Here is a 27,697-nt window from a genome sequence, read left to right as displayed (position 1 = left end):
GCACTCCTATAACTTCCAAATAAGAAAATGCATCCCTTTTCGCAAAATGCCAACCAGCTGCCAGGAAAACATGGCTTGTGGCAAAGATAGAACCAGACTGAAAACGGGGTGGAATTTTTCATCCGTAGAATAACAGAAAGAGGCATGTGGGGAGTAGGGGGGCTACAGGAGAGAGACAAATATGCACACATGCATCACACATGTGGATAGCGGGATCGATCGGAAGGTGTTGGTGTATTCTCCCCGGGGCGGAGAAACCCTGCCTCCCCTTCAGTGGGGAGGCACATCAATATTCAAAACTTAAACCGTGCCGCGCATTGTGGGGAGAACACCCACTGCTAAAAACTCTGGAGAGAATTTTTTTTCTCCTCCTCCTCCTCCTCCTTGAGTCACTTACAAACTTGAAGTGATTTCCCTGTTCACACATGGTTTGGTGCTGAAGGAAGGGAGGGGAGGGGGGAAAAGGGGAGGTGGTCATTTTTTTCTCTTCTGGCTATAAACTGCGTGCAAATCCTCTTGGGTGTTTGGCCCTATATATGTAAGCATTTGCGGCTGTGTAATTTCAGAGGGAAACTGTGCCTTTAATTTACTGACCGCCTGTGTCTCCGAGGCATCCCGTTACAGTGGAAAGGAGCTCAGGGGGACCTCAGCTACAGAAAGCAACAGAAGGTGGGAGCTCTCGTCGCAGTTTTTGTCTCTCAAACGCTGCTTCTTCTTCTCCTCCTCGCTTTCTTATCTACGAGATGGGACAACTCGGCTGACTTTGGAGAGTAACCACAAGCATCCCATGCAGATCTGAGTGAGAGAGAAGAAAGAATAATCGCATATTGAACGACAAGGAGGTACAGCTCTTTTTTTCTCTCTTTCACCCCCCTCTCCTTCACACATCCATCCATCCATCCACCCACTCACCCCATAACGTTGGGAGTTATAGGACTGTGGGATGTGGGGATAATTCTGTTTAAAATGCCCCTTTTTTGGGGGGGGGTTAGGGAAATGAATAGGAATCATGCATGACGGTGATTGGGGTTTTACTACATCTTTGGTGACATGTATAGTCTATATTACAGGTGGCTCAGGGGCTGAGCTTGTCGATCAGAAAGGTTGGCAGTTTGGGGGTTCGAATCCCTAGCGCCGCGTAACGGAGTGAGCTCCCGTGACTTGTCCCAGCTTCTGCCAACCTAGCAGTTCGAAAGCACGTAGAAAATGCAAGTAGGAGAATAGGAACCACCTTTGGTGGGAAGGTAACAGCATTCCGTGCGCCTTTGGGCGTTGAGTCATGCCGACCACATGACCACGGAGACGTCTTCGGACAGCGCTGGCTCTTCGAGTTTGAAAGGGAGATGAGCACCTTCCCTTAGAGTCGGGAACGACTAGCACATATGTGCGAGGGGAACCTTTACCTTTACCCTCTACATTGGCCTTGAAGACCTCCAAGGTCCCTTCCAACTTTGTCATTCGCTTATTCTGTCTGGGACAGGAAGAGACACAATTCCCTCACCCCCTCCGATTGTGTTTTGTTGTGTCCTGTTGGGTGGGATTAGTCCCCAGTTGTCAGGTTGCTGCTGAAAATGCTTGAACGAGCCATGCAAATCCGTTACAGGGAAAGCAAGCCGCTAAGAAGGGACGCTGATGTTAGAGAGGGGATAATGATGTGAGCCCATCCCGCTATTCTGACTCGGGGCGGGGTGGGTGGGCTTTGTCCATCTTTCAGAAGGGTGGGTGGTGTGGTTCTCGGAAGTTGTGCGAAGTTGTGTTTTGGTAGCCGCTTTCCATCCTGGGCTTGGAAATGGGTATCGGTTTCGGAATGGAAGAAACACTATGTCCCACCTTGCAGACAAGAGAGATTAAAAGAGGCAGCTGAACTCATCTCTCTTTCGTTTTGCCTTTTGTTCTTCTTCTTCTTTTTTCTTTTCAATTAAAACCAGACAATCAGTTCTCGGGCAGAGGGAAAACGCATACACACCCCCACTCACACACCCCTTCGACGCAGAAAAAGAACAAGTCATTAAGTCCACGCTTAGCAGTGTGCCATTCCTGTGCTTGATCTGATCCCATCCATGGTGCTTCTCCTTGTTTGAATGGTTTATCTGTGCAAGGGGGAGTTCTGACAAGTTTAGTTTCATTTCGTTTACTTTATTGCACATGGGACAATGAAATTAAACGCCGTCTTCCGTGTGCATTACCATGGTAAAAATAAAAACACATAGCCTTTCCATTCTGTATCATTGAAACTGAAAAGCTGACAATGCACTGTGGACCATAAAATTCAATGTTGTTATTGCCCGCAGGCAGAAGCTGTTTTTCAGTCTCTTTGTTTTGACTATCCTGATAATCAAGGCTGGGGAGGATGGGTTGAAGGAAGGAAGGAAGAAGCCGCTCTGTAGCGCTTGGCTCGGCTTCTACACTTCGGCAGGCGTGTGTTTTCTGCCTTCGTGGCAGACGGTGGATGGTGTCTGCAGAACGTTTCCATTTCTTCGCCCCAAAGAACTTCTTCAAATGTGATATTACACGGTGTGGTGTTTTGCAGTGAGGTGTTTTGCAATGAACAGATGCTAAGAACAATGATGTACCAACAAGCTGCGGCTGCATCCAGTTGGATTTGAATAGAATAGAATAGAATAGAATGTGGAGTGGTGTGGAGTAGGAATAGGAATAGGAATAGAGTAGAATAGAGTGTAGTAGAGTGTAGTGGAGTAGAATGTAGTGGAGTGGAGTAGGAATAGGAATAGAGTAGAATAGAGTACAGTAGAGTGAATAGGAATAGGAATAGGAATAGAGTAGAAAAGAGTAGAAAAGAGTAGCATAGAATAGAACAGAGTGGAGTGGAGTAGGAATAGGAGTAGAGTAGAGTAGAGTAGAGTAGAATGGATTGTAATGGAGTGGAGTAGGAATAGGAATAGAGTACAATAGAGTAGAGTAGAATAGTGTTGAATAGAATAGAATAGAATAGAATAGAATAGAATAAACAGACTTGTAAGAGAATTTGGAGGTCTTCTAGTCCAGCCCCCTGCTTAGGCAGGAAACCCTTCAGACAAATGGTTATCCAACCTCTTCTTAAAAACTTCCAGTGTTGGAGCATTCACAACTTCTGGAGGCAAGCTCTTCCACTGATTAATTGTTCTAACCATCAGGAAGTTTATCCTTAGTTCTAAGTTGCTTCTCTCCTTGACTTGTTTCCACCCATTGCTTCTTGTCCTGCCCTCAGGTGCTTTGGAGAATAGCTTGACTCCCTCTTCTTTGGGGAAGCCCCTGAGTATGTTGGAACACTGCTATCCTGTCTCCCTTGGTCCTTCTATATATAATCTGGGCAGACGGAACTTGTCACTGTTTTCTTCAGTGTTTCCCGAGAATGCCTGAATTTTTTTAAAAAAATGAAAACACTTAGCGGAAGCCCTGTTGAATTTATTTTACTTAGAAATAACTCCGATCGAATAGGAGTAGGCAGGTGAGGATTGGAACTGTCGAGAAACTCTTAAATGTGGCAGGAAATGAGCTTGCTACTTCTTTTCTCCTATTCCTCCTTTATCAATTAAGTCCTGTCCTCTCTCTTGAAGACAGCTGCTGGCATGTCTTCCAAAGTCCTTTTGTCTGGAGCAGGCAAGGAATAATTTATTCATGATGTACGCTTTGATCCACCTGAATGACTCGGAAAAAGTTCTGTGTGAGCCAGTGAAGACGCCTCCCTGAACTGCCTACTCTGCAATGCAGGAATTGAGGGAACAGTTTCTGAGTTACCGTATCTTGAATTGTCCTGATTCTAGTGGGGAGATTCAGCCGGTCTGCACCTATCCGGGAGAACTGGTTGTTAACTTTCTAAGCAGCTCGGAGAACCGGTTGTTGGAAGAAATCTCCTTTAGTTTTTTTTTCCTACTTTCCAGGGCTAATCCTGTAAGGGAGGCAGGAAGGAAACATCCTGGTGTTTCTAGCCTCATCTTTGTTGCCCTGCTTACAGAAACTGCCTCTCCGGTTAATCCTGATTACATTGTCACAGCTAAGACGAAGCGTCCATCGGCGTGAGTGACGTTGAGTTGGCTGCGCCCTCCCAGTCACATGACCACCGAGCCCCGCCTACCCAGCTGGTCATTGGGGCAGAGAACTGGTTGTTAAATGATTTGAATCCCACCACGGCCTGATTCAATCTACCCTCTAGAGCAGAGATGGCTAACCTTTTTGTCGTTGCGTGCCAAAAGCAAGCGAGCAATGGTTGTGTGACCCCTCCAGCACCCCCAACCCCTAAGCAGGCATGCGTGACCCCCCCCCCCATGCATGCATCCATTCCACCCACCCAACCCCTCACCCATTTTTGACTTCCAGGTTGGTGCAGGAAGCTTTCCCGGCCCAAAATGAGGTGTGCCCACATACACCTCGTTTTGGGCCTGGAAGGCCAACTGCACCAACCTGGAAGCCAAGAATGGGGCGTGGGGGCACTGTGCAAAGCCCCAAAATGCAATGTGAGTGCCCCCCCAATGCTTTTGCCTCCGCGCATGAGCCTGCACATCCTTTACATGTGCCCGGCCCCTGCGCATGCACAGCAGAGAGCCAAAGACCAGCTGGCCAGCGGGAGGTGTGCACGCATGCATGGTGCAGCTGGATTGGGGTGACGGCCGGCGCGCCCGCAGGGAGGGCTCTGCATGCCACCTGTAGCACACATGCCATAGGTTTGCCATCACGGCTCTAGAGGTTAATAGCAGTGGCAGAATATAAGCATTAAAAAGGAAGCAATTCTTGTATTCCTTAGCAAGGTTGAACAGAAGTTCTACCTCTGTCTTCCGTTAAGGTAACCCTAGTTTGACCTCAGTTGAATCATAGGAGGAAGACCTCTAGGGGTATTGTTGTGGCCCAGCAGCGGCCGGCTGAGCTGTTGGTGGACTCTGACAGCTCAGACCATTATGGGACTGCTCTGGAGGATGAGGAAGACTCTGGAGGGTGTTTGGAGTCAGAGCAGGAACTAAAGAGGCCTGTTGGCCACCAGGTGGCATCTGAGTCAGGGAGCAGTGAGGAGGAAGAGAGGGAGGTTGTCCCTGATGTGCGTACGGGTAGAGCTGATAGGAGAAAGGAACAGCTGTGGAGAAGACGTCATAGAAGGAAGTAAGGACAACTGGCTAAGGTTGTGGCCCCTCCCAAAGAGTTTACAGGTGGAGCGACGGGAGGGTAATCTTTGCAGGAAACAGCAGTCCATCTTACTAGTCGTTGAGAAAGCATTCCGTAAGCCACCCTAGACATAGCAAAGGTACCTTGGAGGTCTTCAAGTTAGTAGTAGGCTGGAAAGGGCTGAAAAAGGCCACCCTCTAACGAGAATGAAGAATGTGTGATCTTTCTGATATTTGAGAATTACAGCTCCCAGCCTCTCCCTCGATGATCCATAAGGAGAAGTTAAACTTCAATAATATTCGGAGGGCATCCAGGAGTCAATCAGAATCTGCAGAATGATAAACTGAATGTGAGGCTTGTGCCTACAACTAAAATGTCTTTCCTGTGCAGTTTGGCAAGCTGGATTGGTTAACTAGTTTCCACGAAGTTCTTGAGAAGGTTGACGACTTGGGAGAAAAATGAGAAGAGAAAGCTTAGAAGTGAGAGTTTTGGCTTATTGGGAGTTCTGGAGATGCACAATATGCACAAGGAAGTATAGCCAGAGGTGGGACTAACTTGAGAGAAATGGCTTGGATTTTCTCCAGCCCTCTCCTTATCAAGATCAAATAGAGGATCGTGTTTGGAATCTGGATGGAGTTATTCTTATTTGCCAGAGTTTTTTTTTTTAAATTTGTTGGCGAGTTTACATTATATAGACGCCTCCTCGACTCAGGGATGTGGTGGCTAAGACGCTGAGCTTGTCGATCAGAAAGGTCGGCAGTTTGGCGGTTCGAATCCCTAGCACCGCGTAACGGAGTGAGCTCCCGTGACTTGTCCCAGCTTCTGCCAACCTAGCAGTTCGAAAGCAGGTCAAAAATGCAAGTAGAAAAATAGGAACCACCTTTGGTGGGAAGGGAACAGCGTTCTGTGAGCCTTCGGCGTTGAGTCGTGCTGGCCACATGACCACGGAGACGTCTTTGGACAGCGCTGGCTCTTCGGCTTTGAAATGCAGATGAGCACCGCCCCCTAGAGTCTGGAACAACTAGCACAAATGTGTGAGGGGAAATTTTACCTTTGCCTTAACTTGACTCATAGGGCAATCTGTCAATGAGCAGCAATTGACTCTATTAAAAAAAAACAGTCAACAAATGATAAAAACAAAACATGAAAACATTAGTGCCAGCAATAAATCATTCGAATGGGGCAGACCAATCCCTACCTGGGGAAAGAGCCAAATCTTTAATGCCTTTTAAAAGGTAGGCAGGGATGGGCCAACCACATCTTAGGGAGGCAGGCACAGTAATGTTATTCCAAAGAGCAACAGAGAAGGGACATCTTGCAGGTCTTGCCAAATGGCATTGCTTAAGTGATGGCAGCCAAACCTTACCAGATTTTACCGGACTGGTAGGCATAATTGGAGATGGACAGACACACAGACTATCCAAACCCGTGCTATGAAGGATTGCCTATCAAGTGCCTGTCTTCTCTCATACCTCTTGACAATAGATTTGACTTTGTGGGGATGGATGGAGACAAAAATGGATTTGACTTCTGAAGATGGTTGGACCATATGGTACCCCTCTCCTCTTCCTCTCCCTCTCTCCTTCTCCCTCTCCTCTCCCTCTCCCTCTCTCTTCTCCTTCCCTCCCTCCCCCTCTTCCTCTCTCTCTCCCCCCCTCTCTCTCCCTGTCTCTTTCTGTCTCTCTGTCTGTCTGTCCATCTCTCCCCCCCTCCCGCTCCTCTTCTTTTCCTCTTCCTCTTCCTCTCTCTCCATCTCTCCTCTTCCTCTCTCTCTCCCGGTCTGTCTGTCTCTGTCACTGTCTCTCTCTGTCCAGGACTACCTCTTGCAGTTCACAACCAGTGGAAAGCACTATGAACTGAGGATGGGAAGGCTGAGAGAGAGGGGGGTAGAGACAGAGAGAGACAGACAGAGAGAGAGAGAGAGAGAGAAGAAAGAGGGAGTGGGAGAAAGAGAGAAAGCAAGAGAGAGAGGAAGAGAGAGGGGGAGAGAGAAAGACAGAGAGAGAGAGAGAGAGAGAGAGAGAGAGAGAGAGAGAAGAAAGAGGGAGAGGGAGAGAAAGCACTATGAACTGAGGATGGGAAGGGACAGAGAGAGAGAGAGAGGGAGAGGGGGGGAGGGAGGGAGGGAGGGAGGGAGGGAGGGAGAGAGAGAGAGAGAGAGAGAGAGAGAGAGAGAGAGAGAGAGAGAGAGAGAGAGAGAAGGAAAGACCCTTTGTAATGTATTCAAGGAAACTTTCAGTCTGGCTGCTGCATTTTCTTCCTCTCAGACGCTCCTTGTCCAGGGTGAATTTGTTCCACATGTGGGAAAAATTAAACCCGGGCAGGCATCCAAGAAGCAGGGAGTCTGCCCCCTCTTTCTCAAGTATGATGTAAATAGGAAGCGGGGCGTTCCTCTCCTTGACAAGGGGGTGTCTGTCTGGCTAATAGGAGGTGTTGGGTAAATGCGCAAGGAAAACCAGGCGCCCCCCCACTCCCCCTAATTTGTTTTGTTAGAAATGGAAGGAAAACTTGATGTATCCTAAGCAGTTACGGAGAGACCCCCTCATCCATCTCATTAAAATTAAAATATACGTTCTATTCGGAAGGAAGTCCACTTCTGTTTCTCATGGGAATGTTTCTTCCTTCCTTAGAAAAAACCTCACATTGCTTTTCTTAAAAAATAAAGAAACCTTTTCCTTCACCTTAGAGTAGTGATGGCGCGCACGCCGGAGCCCTGGACACTCAAAGACCAGCTGGCCGGCGGGCACATGCGCCAAGACCACTGGTGTTAGAGTTTCCGGGGCTCTTGTTTCATTTCGGTTTGGGCACTCGGAGCTGAAAAGGTTCGCCATCACTGCCTTAGGAAGTGATCTCTAGATGTTCAGCCCTGGTGTCTTGTCTTCGTCACGGCACAACGAACGGATTGTTTTTTCCTTCCCGTCCCCTCATTCTTACTCACAACCTTTTTAAAAAGATGACTCGGCAACGCGTCCTTTCCCTGACATTCCTTGGCTGGAGAGGCTCGTATCTTAGCGAGCTTCCCTGAATCCGTTCCAGCTTTGCCAATTGACAAACCAAAATATGGGCTAACAAATTTATAAAATATAAAAATGCGGGATGCTGAGTAAGACCCGAAACGCGCATTCCACAGCCCCGGGGGACCTGACTTCTGCTTCTGAAGTAGTTGGGTTTTGATCCGTACGTTGGCCAAACACTTCTTTTTGCATCATCGGATTTCTTCCTCTGTTCGATCTGGTTCCGCAGTTGTTAATTGGCAGGGCTTGTGAGGTTTCAGCTCGGTTCGGTTGCTTCCAAGTTAGTTGCTTTATCTTCTTCGTTTTTAAGAAGAAGAAGGAGTCGGAGGGAAGATGGCTAAGAGTGTGCACTATATTAGCCCTCAAGCACTTAGACGTACTTATATACTGCTTCACAGGGGTTTACATCCCTCTCTAAGCGGTGTACAAAGTCAGCATATTATCCTCAACAATCAGAGACCTCTCCCTCTTTTTCTTTCCTTTCCTTTCCTCCCCTTCTTCCTTTCCTTCCCTTCATTTCCCCTCCCTTCCTCCTTTCCTTTCCTTCCCTTCCTTCCCCTTCTTCCTTCCCTTTCCTCCCCTTCTTCCTTCCCTTCATTTCCCCTCCCTTCCTCCTCCCCTTCTTCCTTCCCTTGCTTTCCCCTCCCTTCCTCCTTTCCTTCCCTTCCCTTCCCTTCTCTTCTTCCTTTCCTTTCCTTTCCCTTCTTCCTTTTCTTTCCTTTCCCTTCCCTTCTTCCTTTTCTTTCCTTTCCCTTCCCTTCCCTTCTTCCTTCTCTTCCCTTTCCCTTCCTTTCCTTTCCTTCCGTTCCCTTCCTTTCCTCTCCTTTCTTCTTCTTTTCCTTTCCTTTCCAAGAAGTACCTCTGAAACTAAGTTTACCCCCGATCTGTCTTGGTCCCCTCCTTCTCTCATTTTCTGGGCTAGGAGGGAAATCAGTCCTTTCCGTCTCTCCACCAAATGGCTGCCTTTCCATCCCTCCTTCAAAAGAGAAGGTAAGATCTTGATTTCACAAGTCCTGACAGAAGTAGGTCAGTCAGCCATCAAACTGTGAGGCCTGAGGGAAGCATTTAACATGAAGCCATTTCGGAAACATCTCCATGGCCTCATGATAGCTGGGAAATTCAGTTCTCCTTCAAATTTTAAATACGTTCGGGGCAAGAGCAGGAGATTCGGAGCAGGGATGGGGATTATTTAGCCAGAGGGAGGGGGGAAATCCTCCTCAGGATAAATTCATTCAGACCTTTTGAAGACCCATAAGTGCATAAGTGGGATATTTCATGCAATAGCTATCTTTAAAAAGAAAATAATTTCTGGTGCCAGATGGTTCCTTGGGGAGAAATAGGCTAATTCATAATCGTTCTTCTCAACTCAACATTGGGCAGTACAATGCCATTTCCTTCTTGAACACTTCTTTTTTGAAAGTTTTTTTTAAAATTTTTAGTCTCGTACACACATTAACACGTATTCATCCTCTTAGTTGTTATTCTGATCACATTTTAACACTTTTGGTCATTCATTTTTCCATATACTTTTCTTTCCTTTCCTTTTCTCCCTCCCTCCCTTCTCTACTTTCTTCTCCACTCCTTTGCCTTTCCTTCCTCCCCTTCCTCTCCCCTACCCCTCTCTACCTCTTCCCCTTCATGCCCTTTCTCCTCCTCTTCCTATTTGTCCCAATCTTCCTCTCCTTTCCTCTTTCTGCTTTCTTTCTCCTTCTTTTCCTTCTCCTTCTCCTCGTTGTCTATCTTCTCTTCCTTCTCCTTCTCTTCCTTCTTGTCATTGTTTTACTACTCTTCCTTCCCCTTCTCTTCCTTCTCCTTCTCCTCATTGTCTATCTTCTCTTCCTTCTCCTTCTTTTCCTTCTCTTCATTGTTTATCTTCTCTTCCTTCCCCTTCCCCTCCTCTTCCTCCTCCTCATTGTCTATCTTCTCCTTTTCTTCCTCCTCCTCAGTTTATCTTCTCTTCCTCCTCCTCATTGTCTACCTTCTCCTTTTCTTCCTCCTCCTCGGTTTATCTTCTCCTTTTCTTCCTCCTCCTCATTGTCTTTCTCCTCCTTCTCCTCCCCTCCACCTTCTGTTAGAGCTTTATGCAGACCCAGCCCATTTGATTAATTTATGACTTAGTGTTAAGGAAGAGCAACCGTGCCACGTGAGTTGAGAAGATGCTTCCTAACAGCCCTTTTACTCAAGCCCTGAGAACCGCTGTGGGACCATTCCGTGACTCGGATAGGATGAAAATAAAATTCCCCAAGTACTAATGGACCCAATCGCACTACTTACTCCCCTCTTTTCAAAACATACCATATCAAACACTGCTAGATCTACGTTATCATTGGCTTGTATCCATCCCGTTTCCCCCATTTTCAGCATGGCCAAATATAGGCTTTCTATCTCTCATTAGCGGAAACTTTTCCCCCCCTTCTGTTCCATGAGTAACAACTAGCAGACAGACATTCTATTGACTCTACAAAGAAGCCATGGGAGTTTCATACAGTAGAGCAGCCATTCCACCACAAAGAAGGTTTAATAGATTTTTCTTTTTTTTAAAAAAAAGAAAAGAAATCTTTTCCAGAAAGGGCTACTTCTGAATTGAAGCTGGAGTATTTTTTGGCAAAACCCCGAATGATCCTGGAAATGAACAGCGGCAGCGTTATGTTTAAATTTCGCATTCATGGCTCTGATTTATTGGAGGGAAGAGAGGGGAGAGAAAGAATTACAAGCTCTGTGAGTCTGAAACGGAGGGTCTTACCGTGTTTGCCCGATCCACTGTGAAGTCATTAAAAACAAAAAAGGAAGAGAGAAAAAATGAGCTCCCAACAATGTGCAACTTGGCAGTAGAACTTTCTGAAACCTAAAAGTTTTCAAAGTCATTGATATTTGCCAGCAAGACATATGTCTTCCCAAAAGAAACTTGAGATGGGGCAGGGGACCATGGGAACCCTGTGTCACAGTGCTAGGAATGCTGATCTGAATCTCCCTCCTGAGCCGTGGGCAAAGCTAGTAGGGTGAACAAGAGGCTCCTTCCACCTCTTTCGGGTGACAGAGGAGAACTAAGGGTGACATGATAGTCTTCCAATAAAGCAACAAAGACGATAAAGGATCTGGAGATGAAATAGCATGGTGAACAATTGAAGGAGGAGGACTAGGGTTAACATGGTAGCAGTCTTCCGGTATCTGTGGGGCTATCACAAAGAGAACATACTAAACATACCATAACATACAAAGACAGCAAACTAAAAAGCATCCTGCCAACAAAAGTGTGTCTAGTCAAGGCTGTGGTTTTCCCAGTTGCAATGGATGGTTGTGAAAGTTGGACCATAAGGAAGGCTGTGCACCAAAGAATGGAGGCCTTTGAACTCCTGTGCTGGAGAAGACTCTTGCGAGTCTCTTGGACTGCAAGGCCATCCAAATGGTCAGTCCTAGAGGAGATCAACCCTGACTGCTCTTTAGAAGGCTAGATCCTGAAGAGGAAACTCAAATATTTTGGCCACCTAATGAGAAGGAAGGACTCCCTGGAGAAGAGCCTCATGCTGGGAAGATGGAGGGCAAAAGAAGGAGGGGGCGACAGAGAATGAGGTGGCTGGATGGAGTCACCGAAGCAGACGGCGTGAGCTTAAATGGACTCCAGAGGATGGTAGAGAATATGAAGGCCTGGAGGAACATTGGGGTCACGATGGGTCAGATACAACGGATACAACTTTACTTTCCTTGTAATGGTGAATGGAGAGATCCAACCTAGAACTCAGAAGAAATTCCCTGATAGTGAGAACAGTCCAGCAATGCCACCAGAAGTGGTGGGTGCTCCATCACTGGAGGTTTAGTCTGGAATGTTATAGGGTCTCCTGCTTGAGCAAGGGGTTAGATTAGAAGACCTCCAAGGTCCCTTACAACTCTGTAGTCTGCTGTTAGTCTGCTGTGATTGACTGTGGTCAATCCTGGGGTTCCAGTTAGCAGATAAATATGATCTAATGGTTATAGTGTTTATCAAGAATCACATATACTCAGGTTCTACCATAAAAGCCAGTTTGGGCTGAGAAGGACTGAGCCACAGCTATAAAATTGTTGGATAATGGCTAGGTTAGCTGTCTTGAACTCTTGGAATAAATTGCTCTAACCATTCATCTCATCTTGATGAGACATGTTCTCTCAGCATGAGAAAATTGAATGCTCCTGGGCTGGGAAGATCCGAAAGAGAAGCGGTTGAGTTGATGGTCTCCTACTTTCAACGAGCCCTGATGGAAGGACACATTCTGGAAAGTTCAGCACCCCATGCCGAGTTTCCAAAGAGCAGCCAGTGAGAGCAGGAGAAATAAATTTAAATTAAAAAGTCATCTCTCTCTCTTACTTTCCAGGAGTCGTTTCCAGTGGCCTATTTCCTCCGCTCGTTTTCCATTTTTAGAACAAGCCCTTTCTTCTTTTCCTCCAGCGGGGACCTGCTGTTTTCAATCTACAGGGTTTTTTTTAATTTAAAATAAGAGACGTCTGGAGCTCGTGTGTGTTTGGAAGATTCCTGGAAACTGCAAGAAGAGAGAGATCATCTGAATAAGGAAGCGAGGGGGAGAAATCTGCCAGTAGAGAATGCGGAATTTTTATCACTCTCTTCCTTTCAGATTGCCTCTCTCTCTATGCATAGACAGACAGATAGATAGATAGGTAGGTAGGTAGGTAGGTAGGTAGGTAGGTAGGTAGGTAGGTAGATAGATAGATAGATAGATAGATAGATAGATAGATAGATAGATAGATAGATAGATAGATAGATAGATGGATGGATAGATAGTTAAATGATGAGATAGATAGATGATGAGATAGATAGATGATGAGATAGATAGATAGATAGATAGATAGATAGATAGATAGATAGATAGATAGATAAATGATGAGATAGATAGATGAGATAGATGATGAAATAGATAGATAGATAGATAGATAGATAGATAGATAGATAGATAGATAGATAGATAGATAGATAAATGATGAGATAGATGATGAGATAGATGATGAAATAGATAGATAGATAGATAGATAGATAGATAGATAGATAGATAGATAGATAGATAGATAGATAGATGATGGATAGATAGATAGATGATGGATAGATAGATGATGGATAGATAGATGGATAGATAGATAGATAGATAGATAGATAGATAGATAGATAGATAGATAGATAGATAAGACAGACAGACAGACAGACAGACTTTTTTTCATCCTCGAAGAATAAGAACCAAACCATTCTTGTAAAAATCGCAATAAAAACTTCATTTACTGTAGGAACGAGCTAGGAACTGTGTCCTAAATGAGAAAAGTGTTTGTTTTATTAGGTGCCACTTTCTGTACTGTGCCGAAGCTGGCACAGGAGGCAGCTTCCTTCTTCAGTTTCTGGCTGAGTTTTCCGGCTTTTGGACAGCCAATTCATTTGCTCCTCCCACCTAATTGATTTGCTATCATGTCCTGATTTCCAGCTGCATGTCCTGGGGATGACTTGACGTATCGCCTTCCTTTTCGCCTCCTCTTTTCATTACAGTCCCCCGTTTGTGTTGTGTTGCAAGCGGATCGCTTCCCAATTCAGGGACGATCCCCTTCCTGCAGGTCATTCCAGCGTTGTGTGTGGTATTGATTTCACATCAAATTAACTGAGTCTCCATCTCTGTTAACTCTTGCAGGGCCGAAAGCGGAGGCTGTCCTGAAACTGTCTGTTGCAAGCAAGTGGCGTCCCTTCTTTGCAACATCATACGGTCCTTCGTCTACCAAGAGTGCAAAGAGAGGAACTGAGGATGGCCCTGTCCGCGTGGGTCATGGCCTTCGTGGCCATCTTCCTATCCCATCAAGATGCTAGCGGTGGACTCATCAAGAGAATTATCCGGCAGAAGAGGGAAACGGGAATCAACGTGACGCTACCGGAGGATAACCAACCAGTGGTCTTCAACCATGTCTACAATATCAACGTCCCCGTGGGCTCCCTTTGCTCCGTGGACTTGGACCCCCCCAGTGGAGACTCGGAAATCAAACTTCCATCTGAGCCAGGCAAACACTATCAGGAGCACACGCTGAACGAAGACAATCAGATTGTGTTCACGCACCGGATCAATATCCCGCGACGGGCTTGCGGGTGTGCGGCGGCACCTGATATCAAGGAGCTGCTAAGCCGGCTGGAAGAATTGGAAGAGCTGGTATCTTCTCTGCAGGAACAGTGTGGCGGTGGGTCAGGGTGCTGTTCCAGTGCGCAGACGGCAAAAGGTAAGGGGGACCCAGAAGCAAGGTGGGATGGAATAAAATAGAAGCACTAGAATTCCCAAACAAAAAATAGAAAAACTAGAATTCCCAAACAAAGAAATTGAAGAACTAGAATTCCCAAACAAAAAAATAGAACTAGAATTCCCAAACAAAGAAATAGAAGAACTAGAATTCCCCCCAAAATAGAAGAACTAGAATTCCCAAACAAAGAAATAGAAGAACTAGAATTCCCAAACAAAAAATAGAAGAACTAGAATTCCCAAACAAAACCTTCTCTTATAGGTTGCCTTGTTCATCAAGGATTTGATTGTCCCCATAAGACAAAGGACATTTTTTTTAAAAAAAAGTGAGACGGGTCTCTAACATTCCATTTCAGGACCCTGGACAGTACTAAAGGTATTGGTCTGGTCACAGTGGTGGGATTCAATTTTTTTACTACCGGTTCTGTGGGCGTAGCTTGGTGGGCGTGACAAGGGAAGGGTAGTGTAAAATCTCCATTCCTTCCCCACTCCAAGGGAAGGATACTGCAAAATCCCCATTCCCTCCTCACTCCAGGGCAAGGTTACTGCAAAATCTCCATTCCCTCCCCACTCCAAGGGAAGGATACTGCAAAATCTCCATTCCCTCCACACTCCAAGGGAAGGATACTGCAAAATCTCCATTCCCTCCCCACTCCAAGGGAAGGATACTGCAAAATCCCCATTCCCTCCTCACTCCAGGGCAAGGTTACTGCAAAATCTCCATTCCCTCCCCACTCCAGGGCAAGGTTACTGCAAAATCCCCATTCCCTCCCCACTCCAAGGGAAGGATACTGCAAAATCTCCATTCCCTCCGCACTCCAGGGGAAGGATACTGCAAAATCTCCATTCCCTCCCCACTCCAGGTAAAGGATACTGCAAAATCCCCATTCCCTCCCCACTCCAGGGGAAGGATACTGCATAATCTCCATTCCCTCCCCACTCCAGGGGAAGGATACTGCAAAATCTCCATTCCCTCCCCACTCCAGGGGAAGGATACTGCAAAATCTCCATTCCCTCCCCACTCCTGGGGGAAGGATACTGCAAAATCTCCATTCCCTCCCCACTCCAGGGGAAGGATACTGCAAAATCTCCATTCCCTCCCCACTCCAGGGGAAGGATACTGCAAAATCTCTATTCCCTCCCTGCTCCAGGGGAAGGATACTGCAAAATCTCCATTCCCTCTCCACTCCAGGGCAAGGTTACTGCAAAATCTCCATTCCCTCCCCACTCCAAGGGAAGGATACTGCAAAATCTCCATTCCCTCCCCACTCCAGGGGAAGGATACTGCAAAATCTCCATTCCCTCCCCACTCCAGGGGAAGGATACTGCAAAATCCCCATTCCCTCCCCACTCCAGGGGAAGGATACTGCAAAATCTCCATTCCCTCCCCACTCCAAGGGAAGGATACTGCAAAATCTCCATTCCCTCCCCACTCCAGGGGAAGGATACTGTAACATCCCCATTCCCTCCCCACTCCAGGGGAAGGATACTGCAAAATCTCCATTCCCTCCCCACTCCAGGGGAAGGATACTGCAAAATCCCCATTCCCTCCCCACTCCAGGGGAAGGATACTGCAAAATCTCCATTCCCTCCCCACTCCAAGGGAAGGATACTGCAAAATCTCCATTCCCTCCCCACTCCAAGGGAAGGATACTGCAAAATCTCCATTCCCTCCCCACTCCAGGGGAAGGATACTGCAAAATCTCCTTTCCTTCCCCACTCCAGGGGAAGGATACTGCAAAATCTCCTTTCCTTCCCCACTCCAAGGGAAGGATACTGCAAAATCTCCATTCCCTCCCCACTCCAAGGGAAGGATACTGCAAAATCTCCATTCCCTCCCCACTCCAGGGGAAGGATATTGTAAAATCTCTATTCCCTCCCTGCTCCAGGGGAAGGATACTGCAAAATCTCTATTCCCTCCCTGCTCCAGGGGAAGGATACTGCAAAATCTCCATTCCCTCCTGATCAGCTGGGACTATTACCTTCCCACCAAAGGTGGTTCCTATTCTTGTACTTGCATTTTTATGTGGTTTTCAACTGCTAGGTTGGCAAAAGGTGGGAGAAGTAACGGGAGCTCACTCTGTGACATGGCACTTGGGATTCAAACTGCTGAATTGCCGACCTTCTGATCGACAAGCTCAGTGTCACAGCCATTGAGCCACCGTGTCCCTTATATTTATTTATCTACTTACATATATACTTTTGTATCTATATATTGTACATACTTATATACTGTAAAGCAGTATATAAGTCTAAGTGCTATTTTATTCGGACAGGTACCATCGATGCTACTCCCTACTGCAGTGGACGAGGAAACTACAGCAACGACATTTGTGGTTGCATCTGTGAACAGGGGTGGAAAGGACCAAATTGCTCCGAACCAGAATGCTCACAGAACTGTAACGAGAGGGGCCAGTGCATCAACGGGCAGTGTATTTGTGATTATGGTTACACCGGCTACGATTGTGGAGAGCTGGCCTGTCCTGGGGACTGCAACGATCAAGGCAAATGCGTGGACGGGAAATGTGTGTGTTTCGATGGTTACGCCGGGGACGACTGCGGGCTCGAGGTCTGCTTGGTGCCCTGCAGTGAGTACGGCAATTGCGTGAATGGACAATGCATCTGCATGGAAGGTTTCACCGGGGTGGACTGCAGCCAATCCCTTTGCCTTAACAACTGCAACAACCGGGGGCGCTGCGTGGAAGAGGAGTGCGTTTGTGACGAAGGCTACACGGGTGAGGACTGCAGTGAGCTCATTTGCCCCAACGATTGCTATGACCGGGGTCGTTGCATCAACGGCACCTGCTACTGCGAAACCGGGTTCACTGGTGAGGACTGTGGGGACCTGGCCTGTCCAAACGACTGTCACCCTAACGGTCACTGTGAGAACGGGGTGTGTTTGTGCAATGAAGGATTCACTGGAGATGACTGCTCTCTACAGAGGTGTCCCAATGACTGTCACAACCAGGGACGCTGCGTCAATGGGCAATGTGTGTGCAATGAAGGCTTCTTGGGACCAGACTGTGGCGAGGTGAGGTGTCTCAATGACTGCCAAAACCGGGGGCAGTGCGTGAATGGTCAGTGCATGTGTGACGAAGCCTTCATGGGGGAGGATTGTAGTCAAGTAAGATGCCCCAAGGATTGCAACAACCATGGCCGGTGTGTTGGTGGGAAATGTCACTGCGCTGAGGATTACATGGGGGAGGATTGCGGGGATCTGAGATGCCTCCATGACTGCCACAACCGCGGCCAGTGCGTCAAAGGGCAGTGTGTCTGCGATGAAGGCTTTGTGGGTGAGGACTGCAGCCAGCGCAGGTGTCCCAATGATTGCCACAAGCGGGGGAAATGTGTGGACGGCCAGTGTGTATGTGAAGAAGCTTTCATGGGCCCTGATTGCAATGAACTGCGGTGCCCCAATGACTGCAATGACCACGGGCGCTGCGTTGACGGGCAATGCGTGTGTGACGAAGGGTACACCGCTGAAGACTGCTCAGAACTGACCTGCCCCCAGGACTGCAACCATCGCGGCCGCTGTGTCAACGGGGTCTGTGAATGCAATGAAGGCTTCCTTGGGGAGGACTGTGGGGAGCTCTCTTGCGTCAACAACTGCAACGACCGAGGCCGTTGTCTGAATGGACAGTGTGTCTGCGACGAGGGCTTCACCGGCATAGACTGTGGCCAACGGAAGTGCCCCAACGACTGCAACAACAGAGGGCAGTGCATTGATGGCGTGTGCCTATGTGACGAAGGATATGAAGGCCCTGCTTGTGCTGAGCAGTCCTGCCCCAACAACTGCAACGATCTTGGTCGTTGTGTAGCCGGGCAATGTGTCTGTGAAGAAGGCTTCATAGGTGCCGACTGTTCAGATGGTAAGTTCTACCGAATCACAGAGTTGAGAGGACGCATGGAGAATCTAGATGTGGTTCCCCTTGTGCAGTTCCTATAATCTCCATCCGACACGTTCATACCATCTTGAGAATAATGACACTTGTAGACAGGGTGGGCTTTAAAATTTTTAGCAAGGGGTTCTTTGCCTGGTTGCCGGCTGGGCATGGCCATGGTGGGCGATGCCCAGTTGGCCTCCTGCACTGCAGGAGGGGATGTTGCCCTCCCCGGGCTCCGGACGCTTTCCTCGAGACTCCGGGAGGGCGAAAACAGCATCTCCAAGCTCCAAAGGCCACCTGGAGGCCAGAAATGGCCCATTTCCTGCCTTCCTGAACTTCCAGTAGGCCAATTGTTTGCCCTCCCTGAGCCTTGTGGGCACCTACTGTTACCTGCATCCAAAATGAGCCATGTGGGGACTCTTGGCAGGGCAGCGTGATGTGGGCGAGGCCATCCAGAAGTGGGACTTGGGGGTTCTTTGAACTGCACAGAAACTTAGCTAGAGGTTTTCCCGAATCCCTGCAAACCCCCAGCAGCCTACCCTTGCCTTGGGGAGAAGAGGGCTGATAACTCTACATTTATAGCTCCAGCTGGTAGATTCCATAATTTTTTGCTGGGTCCTTAGGTCCTTCTTGGACTTCTCTGGTGACTACCATATTTTTTGGAGTAGAAGACGCACCTTTTTCCCCCAAAAAAGAGGGTGAAAATATGGGTGTGTCTTATACACTGAATACAGCATTTTTGGCATCCCAAATCCCCGCCCCCTTTGCAAAAATGGACATGCAGGGGGTTTGGGGGGCCTGCGAAGTGCTCCTGCAGACTGGGGAGGGCAAAAATGAATGGAAAATGGGCCGTTTTTGCTCGTTTTTGCCCCCACTAGTCCCCAGGAGCACTCTACAAGCCTCCTAAAGCCTATGCGTGCCTTGTTTTGTTTGCAAAAAAGGGCCCATTTTCACAAAAAAACTGGCCCTCCCCTCAGCCCCCAGGAGCACTTTGCAGGCCTCTCAAACTCTCTGCGTGCCCCATTTTTCACAAAAACCGAGGCGTGCAGAGAGTTTAGGAGGCTTGCAGAGTGCAAAACCTTTTTTAAAAAAATTTACCTCGTCAAAATCATGGTGCGTCTTATACTCCGGTGCGTCTTATAGTCTGCAAAAATTGCTGCATTTTTAAAATTTTTCTTCTTCACATCTTCACGACAGTATCTCCTCCAAAGGATTTGACGGTGACGGAAGTGACCGACAAAACCATCAACTTGGAATGGGCGAATGAAAATGTCGTCAGTGAATATCTCATCAGCTACATTCCAACGGGCACCGATGGCTTAGAACTTCGGTTTCGGGTGCCTGGAAACAAAACATCGGCCACCATCCAGGAGTTAGAACCTGGTGTGGAATATTTCATCCGTGTTTTTGCCATCCTAAGGAACAAAAAAAGCATACCCATTAATGCCCGGATTGCCACTTGTAAGTACTTTAAAGGCCAAGTGAGTCATTGATGTTGTTAAATTTGGTATGATTATGCTACATCAGTTAGCCTGTACGTTTTGTGTGACCTGAAGTAACTGTTGATAGAAGAGGTTGAGCATCCAACACAAGCTAGGCTTAAGGTATCTCCAGATTTTGGGTGTGGTTCATATTGACATCTTCACCCTACTTAATGTAATCATGATTTACCAAATGATCCCAATTATAACAGAATAACAGAACTGGAAGAGACTTTGGAGGTCTTCTAGTCCACCCCCTGCTCAAGCAGGAGACCATATACCATTTCAGACAAACGGTTGTCCAATCTCTTCTTAAAAGCCCCCAGTTTTGGAACATCCATGATGTTTGAAGGCGAGCCATTCCACTCATAGTCAGAAAATTCCTCCTTACTTCTAAGTTGCTTCTCTCCTTGATTAGTTTCCATCTGTTGCTTCTTGTCCTGCCCTTCAGGTACTTTGGAGAATAAGTTGACCCCTTCTTTGGGGCAACCCCTCAAATATTGGAAGACGGCTAACATGTCACTCCCTGGTCCTTCTTTTCATTAAATTAGACATACATTGGGCGCTATCTATCAAAATGAAATGTAATGGTGAAAGAAGTAAGGTTCTATATTTAGGCAAGAAACACCAAATGCACAGGTACAGTATAAGTGGCACCTTGCTCAATAGTAGTAACTGTGAGAGGGATCTTGGAGTCCAAGTGGACAACCATTTAAATAGGAGCCAGCCGTGGGCAGCAGCTGCCCAAAAAGCCAACACAGTTCTAGGCTGCATCAACAGAGGGATAGAATCAAGATCACGAGAAGTGTTAGTATCACTTTATAAGGCCTTGGTAAGGCCACACTTGGAATACGGCATTTTGGTCGCCACGATGTAGAAAAGATGTGGAGACTCTAGAAAGAGTGCAGAGAAGAGCAACCAAGAGGATGAGGGGACTGGAGGCTAAAACATAGGAAGAACGGTAGCAGGAACTGGATATGTCTAGTTTGATGAAAGAAAGGACTAGAGGAGACATGATAGCAGTCTTCCAAAATCTCAGAGGCTGCCCCAAAGAAGAAGGAGTCAAGCTATTCTCCAAAGCACCTGAGGGTAGGACATGAAGCAATCAAGGAGACATTCAACCTGGAAATAAGGAGAAATAGTTAGAACAATTGATCAGTGGGACAACTTGCCACCAGAAGTTGTGAACGCTCCAAAATTGGAAGTTTTTAAGAGATTGGATATCCATTTGTCTGAAGTGGTGTAGGGTTTCCTGCCTAAGCAGGGGGTTGGACTAGAAGACCTCCAAGGTCCCTTCCAACTCTGTTTATTCTGTTCTAAAAGGGTCAAGATATAAAACGAATCATTTGGATCTGTGCTGAAATAGTCTTCTTTCCTTCTGCTTCTGGTTTCCAGACTTGCCTGCCCCCGACGGCCTGAAGTTCAAATCAGTTAAAGAGACCTCCGTGGACGTTGAATGGGATGCCTTTAATTTCCCTTTCCATGGGTGGGAGATTATCTTTAGAAGCATGGTAAGAAGGATTCCGCCCTGGGATATCCTGCTTTCCTTTTCCGCCTCCCTTCCTGTTTCCTCATTTTGATGTTTTTTGCGTTGCAGAAAGAGGAAGACAACGGGGCTATCCGAAGCAGTCTGAAGAGCCCTCAAACAACCTACCTGCAACAAGGCCTTGCCCCAGGACAGCGGTATAATGTATCTCTGGTTGTCGTGAAGAATGAGACCAGAGGACCGGCTGTGTCAAGAATTGTAACCACAAGTAAGTAGCCGTGGAGGTGCCTCAACCAAGGGATTGAGAGAAAGCCCATAGTGTCTTCTTCTGCTTGCAGCGATTGTCGGAGATCATCACTGCAACCGTCCGTTGAGGGCTTTTAATCAAATCAAAAAGATGGTTAGGAGCACCAGGAGATGGGACAATGCATCTTTTCTCGGAAGGTAGTAATCCATTCCTGATTTGGAACGATCAGTTCTGATTCCACCATTTACATCCACTCCAGCAGCCACCACCAGAAACACATCCCACGCGTACCTTTCTCAAGGCTGTATCCTAGGTAACCTGCAACAGTTGGAAGGGTGCGATCTCTACAGCCTGCGAAAGTGCTCTGTTGGAGAATGTAATTTATGAGACACCCTGGGGGAAACAGGGTCATAATTGAGCCGTAAATTACGTGGGGTCAGAGCTGGCTTCACTTGGGTATGTGCCGACATGTTGCTCCTAATAAATAACTGGATTTGTTTTGAAGCTTGGCTCGAGGCTCACGATTTAATTAGGGCGTCCGTCAGAACCCTGACACTGCCCCAAAATGGAGAGCCGATTCCATTCAGAGTGCCATCAGATTGGTTTGACATCTGCAGAGCCCTCCTTTTCTTTGCCTTTTTAGAAATAGGACAGCATGTAATTTGGAAGAGAAAGGACTCTATTTAATTGCTAAAAAGGAAAGAGAAGAAAACATGGGAAGAAAGGTAGAGCAGAATTCTTCAAAGTGATCAGCAGTGATGCCAAGGGTCAATGAGCATATCCAAGTGATCCATAGTTGTTGTCCTTATTCACAGTACGGTTAGTGAAGATAGTATTTATTCAATTACTAGCTGGATACCCGTTCTTCACGACGAAACTATGTGATCGGGCTATGCAGGAGAAATTCGGTTCAGAATCCGTTGGCTCAGCGGTGGTCGGTGATTAAAACACATAATGGAATATCGCTCCCACCGCCTTGAGTCTAGGTGGAAGGCATAGACATTTTGCTGAGGTACCGACGTTTAGCACTGTAAGGAGCCCCAGACCGCTCCTGAGTGAAGGAGTGGAACGTCTGCCAGTTTGAACTGAGGTAACAGAATGTGAGGCAACTGGCAGTTGGCACAGAGTTCTTTTCAGGTGGGGAGGGGGAGTAGAACTCCTTAGCATCAGACCGTGTTAATTACTGCATAAGAAATACTAATCATCTGATGGTCATTTCAAAAAGTCCTTTCTTAGGGAGCACCAAGAAGACAAGAGGGACATACTGCTTGTGCCAAATTTCAAGTTATTAGGCTTTACGGTTCTAGAGATTTTGTGATGAGTGAATAGTATTTGGCTTTTATATACAGTATATATAGATTTCCATGTAAGAAATGTCTGGGGATGTCAGTGAAGAAACAGCTAATAAGTTGAAGAATTTGGGGGCGACTGATATAAAGGAAAACTTACTCCAGGTGAAAATGTGTGGGTTTTCTTTCAAAGAAATCTTGTTCCACTCCACAACCCTTTTCCAATTCTATTTTTTTTTCTTTTTAATGATGGGATTGTTGTGTATTTGGGTGTGTTAAATCTTTGCCTTGTCTTGTTTTTTCTTCCAAGAACTGGATGCCCCAACCCAGATTGAAGCAAAGGATGTTACCGACACGACCGTCCTCATAACATGGTTCAGACCCTTAGCTGAGATTGACGGACTTGAGCTGACTTATGGGCCCAAAGATACCCCAGGGGACCGCACGTCCATTGACCTCTCTGAAGATGAAAGCCAGTATTCCATTGGAAATCTGAAGCCACACATGGAATACGAAGTGACCCTCGTGTCTCGGCGGGGACCTATGGCGAGTGACCCCATCACCGAAACCTTTGTCACAGGTATGAAATGTGGGGGGGGGGGTGTTTTGCTTTTGAGTAAGTTTCTTTACTTTTCTTTATTGTCATTACACGTATATATACAGTTTACACATACAACGAAATTCACATAACACCCAGAGACCAGGCCCAACACACATGACAATCCCCAAACACCCCACCCACCCACCCAAAAATTCCCTGCCCCTAAACTACCCAACCACCTATGCCTATGCCTATACCTATGCTTATACATTTACATCTATCTATCTATTTATCTATCTATCTATCTATCTATCTATCATCTATCTATCTATCTATCTATCTATCTATCTATCTATCCATCCATCCATCCATCCATCCATCCATCCATATCTATCTCATCTCTCTCTCTCTCTCTCTTTATCTATCTATCTATCTATCTATCTATCTATCTATCTACCTCACCTATATCTATCTATCTATCCATCTATCCATCCATATCTATCTATCTCAATGGCTCTCTGTATGTGTGTATGTTCCAGCATAATTCTGGAACCCCTCAAGCAATTGCAACCAAACTTAGTACACAGATGACTTACTCTCTGGAAACAAATACTGTGGGGGGTAAGACACCCCTCAGGATGCGTGCCTTGTTAAGATGCAGCCTGTTGTGCCTTCAAATGGCTTCTACCGTACTGCCGTAAAATGGCTTCTACTGTACAGCACAGTGGAGTTGCCTGGAAATGACTTCACAGTACTCCACAAGGGGGCTCTCCCTCTGGTAAGGGGGAAAATCCAACATTAGAAATTACATTTGGTCTGGACATTTCCCCCCAATAAATAAATACCCGGGCAACGCCGGGTTTTGAACTAGCTGAAATATAAGAAGCATAATCAGACTTGCAAGATTCTCTTATCCTAGCCAGTTTCAATAAAAGTAGTTTTAGCTTTCCAGTGGAGTTTGTTTCATGGTTTGGGGCTGATATCCGATGTCAACAGAGGAAGTTCAATTTCTTTCTCTCTTTCCTCTCAGATCTGGATGCTCCCCAAAACCTGAGGCGCATTTCTCAGACGGACCACACAATCACTCTGGAGTGGAAAAACAGCCAAGCCATGCCAGATGTCTACAGGATCAAATATGCCCCTCTCTCTGGTGGAGATCACGCTGAGGTCACAGTGCCCAGAAGCAACCAGGCCACCTCCAAAGTTACACTCTCTGGTAGGACTTTCAGGAAGTCCCTGAAGCTATTGCTCAACAGATGTCAACCCATGCGTGATTTGGAGGGCAGGCAACTGAAGGATGTTGCTTTGATCACACATTGGAATGCTCCATGAGCAACCTGTCCATACAATGAGATCAATAGAATGGAATGGAATAGAGTGGAGTGGAGTGGAGTGGAGTGGAATGGAATGGAATAAGGAATAGAATAGAATGGAATGGAGTGGAGTGGAGTGGAGTAGAATGAAATAGAATAAGGAATAGAATAGAGCGGAATGGAATAAGGAATGGAACGGAACGGAACAGAACAGAACAGAATAGAATAAGGAATAGAATATAATGGAATGGAATAAGGAATAGAATAGAATAGAATGGAATAAGGAATAGAATAGAACAGGACAGAACAGAACAGAATAAGAGACACACAAGGAATTTGTCTTTGGCGCAGATGCTCTCAGTGTACATAAAGAAAAATAAAAGAATACATTCATCAAGTATCATAAGATACAACACTTAGGGATAGTCAAGGTTACTAATAAGCTATCAAATCATACTAGGAAACAAATAAAAACAATATAAATTGAAAGACACAAGCAACACGGTTATAGTCATAAATGGGGAGAGACAGATACTAGGAAGGAAGAGAAGATTAATAGTAGTGCAGACTTAGTAAATAATTTGACAGTGTTGTGGGAATTACTGCTTTGGGGTGGGGGAGAGAAACTGTTTTATTAGAAGCAATATTAATAATTATCCATTCTTTTAAGGCCTGAGACCGGGAACGGAATACGGCATTGGCGTAACCTCGGTGAAAGACGACAAAGAGAGTTTTCCGTCTACCATCAATGCTGGCACCGGTAAGAACGATTCGTTCATTATGTGAAGAAAGGAAGAAAGGAAAGTCCTGCGAAAGGTCTGGAGGCTTAGGACAATGCATTGAATCTAGTTTAGCAAGCTAAAAGAGACTCACCAAGCTCAGGGAGCACCAAGGACCCACAGTACTTTCCTCCTCTTCCTCCTCTTCATCTTCCTCCTCCTCCTCTTCGTCTTCCTCTTCCTCCTCCTTCCTGCAATCCCCATTATCTTCTAACATTGATGATATTACCTAGCTAGCTCATGAAACATCTGCACGAAAACCACCAAGTCAGAGAGCACCAAGGGCCCACAATCCTTCCCTCCTCCTCCTCTTTGTCTTCCTCCTCCAACTCCTCATCTTCCTCTTCCTCCCCCTCCCTGCAATCCCCATTCCTTTCTAGCATTGATGATATTACCTAGTTGGCTCATGAAACATCTACAAGAAAACCACCAAGCTCAGAGATCACAAGGACTCACAGTCCTTCCCTTCTCCTCCTCTTCCTCCTCCTCTTCCTCTTTCACTTCCTCCTCCTCTCCACAATCCCTGCTCCCTTCTAGCACTGATGATGTTACCTAGTTGGGTCATGGAACATCTGTAAGAAAACCATCAAGCTCCGAGAACACAAGGACCTCGCAGTTCAGGCCTGACCTACAAATATTCTTTTCTTTTGATAGCACAGCTTTCTTTTCCTTAGGCAGCCCAGACACAAATTCTCCAAACCTGGACAGGAGATCTCTAAGCTTCAACTTCTCATCCTATCCCCTCGGCCCTATCATTAATAAGATGGAGAACGTGTTCTCCAAACTTTCAGTTCAAGCGTAGCTCTTTATAATCTCCATCTGCTTAGAATGGGAAATATTGATGACAGATACTCATCCGCAAAGTCTAAGCAAGAAAGGTAGCATCCACCGTGGAATTCTTTGAGGAAGGCTTGACGATAATTAAATGCACATTTATTACTCTGCTCTGCTTAACGTCTGTTCTCAAGATTTGGCAGAAGGAGCAAAGATCATTTTGATGAAATGCTGTGCGGGCAAATGATGTTCCCAAGGCTTTTCATTAAGGTTACTCAAACCCTCCTCCTCCTCCTCCCTCCCCTCCTTTCCACCTCCCCCTTTGACATAATTCACAGAACTGGCCCAGAGGCTCCAACAAAGAGACTTTTCTGATTGGTCAAAAGATAATTATAGGAAACGCATTAGACCGCTCACAAAAGTGAGCCAAACCAGCAAAATGAGTGGAAAGACAGAAAGAAAGCGATGGGGACTTGGTAGAGTTGCGTTCCTGAGCCAGAGTTAAGCCTGAACGTGCAGTTTAGACTGGGGGGGGGAGACTGAAATCAGCTTTCTCGCCCTCCTTAATTTGGAGTGGGAAAGAGAAAAGAGAAGACTCGGACATGGACAGGAAATGCACATCTTCTTCCCACATAAGAGTCATTTGGATGGAGCTAAATGTCACCGGTCTACTTGTGGCTAACCATGGTGTGTTGGTGAGCCAGTTTTGAGCTCATGGACTTTCCTTTCTTCACCACTGTCTCTTGCGTAAGAGAAATGTTCCATACGGGGAATATAATGGGGGCAACCAAACCACAGGCTCTCGCTGTGGGTTCCACAATGGATTTATTTTTCCTGGGCAGCCTGTGTAATATGACCGTTGTCTGCCATCTATAACTGTCTGGTTTGGCTCTGCAACCCAACAAGACAGACACGGACTTCAGAGGAGAATTAGGACTGCAGGAAAAAAACCATGGCTACCCACCTGCCTTCCATTGAGTCCAAAAGAGGTCCTGCGAAAATGTTTACAAGCCCCTCACATCCTGCACATAAATTGTTTCAACTCCTACCCTCAAAATGGCGCTATTGGGCACTGCACACCAGAACGACTAGACACAAGGACAGTCAGAAGGTGACACACACCCAAAAAAAGACCGCAGGATCCCAAGACACAGTGACCGTTATAAATATGAATAGGCATTTACAGTTATTGACTTACCTCCTTGCAGCAATCAGCAAACAGCCTGATTAGCACAAGAAAAAAAAATCTGCCTCTGCCTCCCAGCAATTTGCCCTGTGGAGCATACAGCAAGTTTCACTTTCAGTTTCAGCCTGGGCCTCCCGATCATCAGCTGTTTCAGGCTGCAGGGATTGCAATAGCCTATTGCAGCCTCTGCAAGCCCCATTTTCCCCGTTTGCTGCAAGGAGGTAAATGGCTGGGAGGCAGAGGCCCGAGGGTTGGGGGCGGTGGGTAGGTGAGGCTACATTAAGTGTATAAGACACACCCAAATTTTCACCCTCTTTTAGTGGGGGAAAAGGTTATACTCTGAAAAACATGGTATATATTC

At 46.5% G+C, this 27,697-nt stretch overlaps 1 protein-coding gene across 4 annotated transcripts in view; it reads left to right on the top strand.

Moving 5' to 3' along the window:
• The first annotated feature begins 515 nt into the window (after positions 1-515).
• TNC (tenascin C) overlaps positions 516-27,697 on the top strand; it is a 62,348-nt gene continuing 35,166 nt past the window's right edge. For 3 of the 4 annotated variants that reach the window (XM_081967196.1, XM_081967195.1, XM_081967194.1), the window contains exons 1-9: positions 517-842; positions 13,766-14,339; positions 16,633-18,225; positions 19,438-19,701; positions 21,117-21,232; positions 21,319-21,475; positions 23,054-23,323; positions 24,315-24,500; positions 25,268-25,357. In XM_081967196.1, coding sequence (XP_081823322.1) covers positions 13,877-14,339; positions 16,633-18,225; positions 19,438-19,701; positions 21,117-21,232; positions 21,319-21,475; positions 23,054-23,323; positions 24,315-24,500; positions 25,268-25,357 — 3,139 coding nt within the window. In that variant the 5' untranslated portion in view covers positions 517-842; positions 13,766-13,876. Of the gene's footprint in view, positions 843-13,765; positions 14,340-16,632; positions 18,226-19,437; positions 19,702-21,116; positions 21,233-21,318; positions 21,476-23,053; positions 23,324-24,314; positions 24,501-25,267; positions 25,358-27,697 lie in introns of all 4 variants that reach the window. The other variant, XM_081967193.1, reaches the window with a different exon arrangement.

Source organism: Natrix helvetica, assembly GCF_964273705.1.
Source record: "Natrix helvetica genome assembly, chromosome: 15".
NCBI classification, from domain to species: domain Eukaryota; kingdom Metazoa; phylum Chordata; class Lepidosauria; order Squamata; family Natricidae; genus Natrix; species Natrix helvetica.
The sequence above is the reverse complement of the archived record's forward strand: the minus strand, read 5'-3'. Positions and strand labels throughout refer to the sequence as shown.